Source organism: Helobdella robusta (genome assembly GCF_000326865.2).
Source record: "Helobdella robusta unplaced genomic scaffold HELROscaffold_1, whole genome shotgun sequence".
NCBI lineage: Eukaryota > Metazoa > Annelida > Clitellata > Rhynchobdellida > Glossiphoniidae > Helobdella > Helobdella robusta.
The window spans coordinates 4,679,212-4,681,703 of NW_008703570.1; the positions used below are offsets into that span (position 1 = coordinate 4,679,212).

The following is a 2,492-nucleotide window of genomic DNA, read 5'->3' on the forward strand; positions in this document are numbered from 1 at the left end:
CTACAATTTCTTTCTGAGTTCCATCCCTCCTCTACACTAGGTCCTACTTTCTTAACCATCCTCTATCTTTCTAGAGATTCTTTACATGTTCAATAACTTGATCGTCATGGCATCCCACAAAACTGCAAAATATTTTCCAGCGACAAACTTCAACTTTAGGTCGTCATGGAGAGCAAATCTTTATATATATCATACATCATGTTAATCTTTCTGTCTACAATTGAATAAAAGCAGAACTTTTAATGTAAATCATGTTAAACCTTCTGCTTTTGGTTGGATGAAAGATATTCCTCGCTTAAACTCATTTAACGAACACTATCACTCACTACCTCACCAGCTGCTCCAACAACAAACATCCAAATCCAAACAACAAAAAATAATTAATCCAGGCATCAACCGTGTTGAAAGAGATGAACAGAATGATATGTTTCTAGCCTTTTTATACGTTTGATTTAAATGAAGCAGTTTTGAAAACACAATCAGAGGAGCTAGCAGAACTGCAAAAACATGTTTACAAGCAGTTAACATCGAGCACCGGCAGGCAAACATCAATACAATCCTACAGAGCAGATAAGCTTTGGTCTAACTCATGTTTAAAATAAAAATTCTGAAGTTTGGTGTTGAAACGTTTACGATTTCATTATATTTGTGCATAGTAATAATTTGATAACTCGACCATTATTCAGCATTTATCAAGTAATCAAAACTTTTTTTAATTTTTATTATTTTAAAAGCTGTTTCACGATTTTTAACGAAATTAATTCTACAAACAACTACAAATTTATTTAACTGGAAATATTATTAACAATTCGTATTTGCAATTTAAAGCTTTCAAATAAATATGATTATTTCGTAATTGTTTCAATTTAATGGCAGACAATTATAAATCTAAACCGATTTGGTTTTCACTTCCAATAAATTTGTGTAATTTTATGGTAAATCATAATATATTTCCATTAAAATAAGATTACGCTGGAAAATGGCATTACCAAACGTAAAATAAATAAATTCATATTTTTTTTATTCCACGAAACATTTCAAATTTTGAATTGTCAATATTAACATCATCAGCGTTATCATTACTATTACCACCCCAATCTTCATCAGTATCCTCGCTACAAACATCATCATCAATATCCTTACCACCATCACTATCATCACCACCCAACACCACCCCCCACCATCATACCTGGAGCAAATATTACTGTAGTCGATGTATGCGGAGAGGACGACAGCCAGTCTGCCGAGACCGCCCTTGCAGTGGATGACGACCACGTTCTTCTGGTTGCCGTTCAGGTAGGAATCAATGCACTTGCAGATGTTGCACAGTCTTTCCAGGGGAGGCGCCAGTGTTTCAGGCCATCCAAAATCAATCACCTTTCATTAACATTCAATGCTTTAGTGGTTCAGTAAGAGCATCCTCTATTTAAAATAATAATTGAGATCAAAAGATCAGAACAAGAACTATCAATTAATAGATACTGAAAAGTCACAATAATCACATTCCTCTCCCAGCCCAGTGTTATTAAACTTTTTCTGAAGACACAATGCATTTAAATAATTCAGCAACTTAGATAATCCGTCGATCTAATGCTTAATGCTGAGTAATTAAGGTGACAATTGTCAAGTTGGATGAAAAACTAACATGAGGGGAGGTGTCAGAGAAATGTGTGGTTGATAGCATAATATATAATAAATACAATCAATTCAAACAACGGGTAACATTCAAAAAAGGAAACATTAAAATACCTGTCTATGCATTTTGTGCATGTCATTTCTTCTGTCGGACAAATTGACAATCTGAGAAGCAAATAAAAAAAACATAATGAGCCAATTAATTGAAACTTTAACGAATCCTCAGCTTATAAGCACAAAACAACACATCTCGAGAATAAGTATTAATTCTAATAATTTGAAACGGCGAGTTCTCGTTTGGTTTGGATGCGTTAAAGTTTGTTACGTTGCAGCTAACGGGTTAACGAAAAGAAACAACGGGAGCAAAAAGGCAACACTCGAAAGATATTTTTTGCTTTTTGTGAAAAAAAATGAAACCAAATATAAATGGAAGCATTGCTGGGGACAGCGCTATGGTTTTAAAAACTAAAGTTTACTAAAACAAAAAAATTACCTACCAAATAGTTTTCTCCATGCTTCTTTAAAAGCATCTGAGCTACATCTGTTATGTTTGATACGTAGGTTGTTTCGTGGTCCTCAGACGCAAACATAACAACTGCAGATAAGTTTTCCATTCAATAAGTTTTACTTGTCAATTATAATGAAGCAAAAGTTATTCATCTTCATCATCATCAGCCTTTAGAAGCTTATGTTCAAAGTCAGAGCTACGAATTCCAATTGTGTCCAATATATTGTACAAGCTATGTATGAATGAACTTGATGTGTTTTTGCAAACTGATCAGTTGGTTGTTTGACTGATTGGTTGATTGATTGATTGATTGAATAAATGAATGAATGAATGATTGGTTGCATTTGAT

The 2,492-nt window shown here is 33.5% G+C and overlaps 1 protein-coding gene across 1 annotated transcript in view; it reads right to left on the bottom strand.

The window, feature by feature from the left end:
• Positions 1-2,249, bottom strand: part of HELRODRAFT_62427 (hypothetical protein) — a gene marked incomplete at both ends in the record, with an annotated part of 10,785 nt that extends 8,536 nt beyond the window's left edge. Inside the window, 3 exons of the mRNA XM_009010825.1 lie at positions 1,190-1,377; positions 1,750-1,800; positions 2,133-2,249. Coding sequence (XP_009009073.1) covers positions 1,190-1,377; positions 1,750-1,800; positions 2,133-2,249 — 356 coding nt within the window. The remainder of the gene's footprint in view (positions 1-1,189; positions 1,378-1,749; positions 1,801-2,132) is intronic.
• Positions 2,250-2,492: the final 243 nt, after the last annotated feature.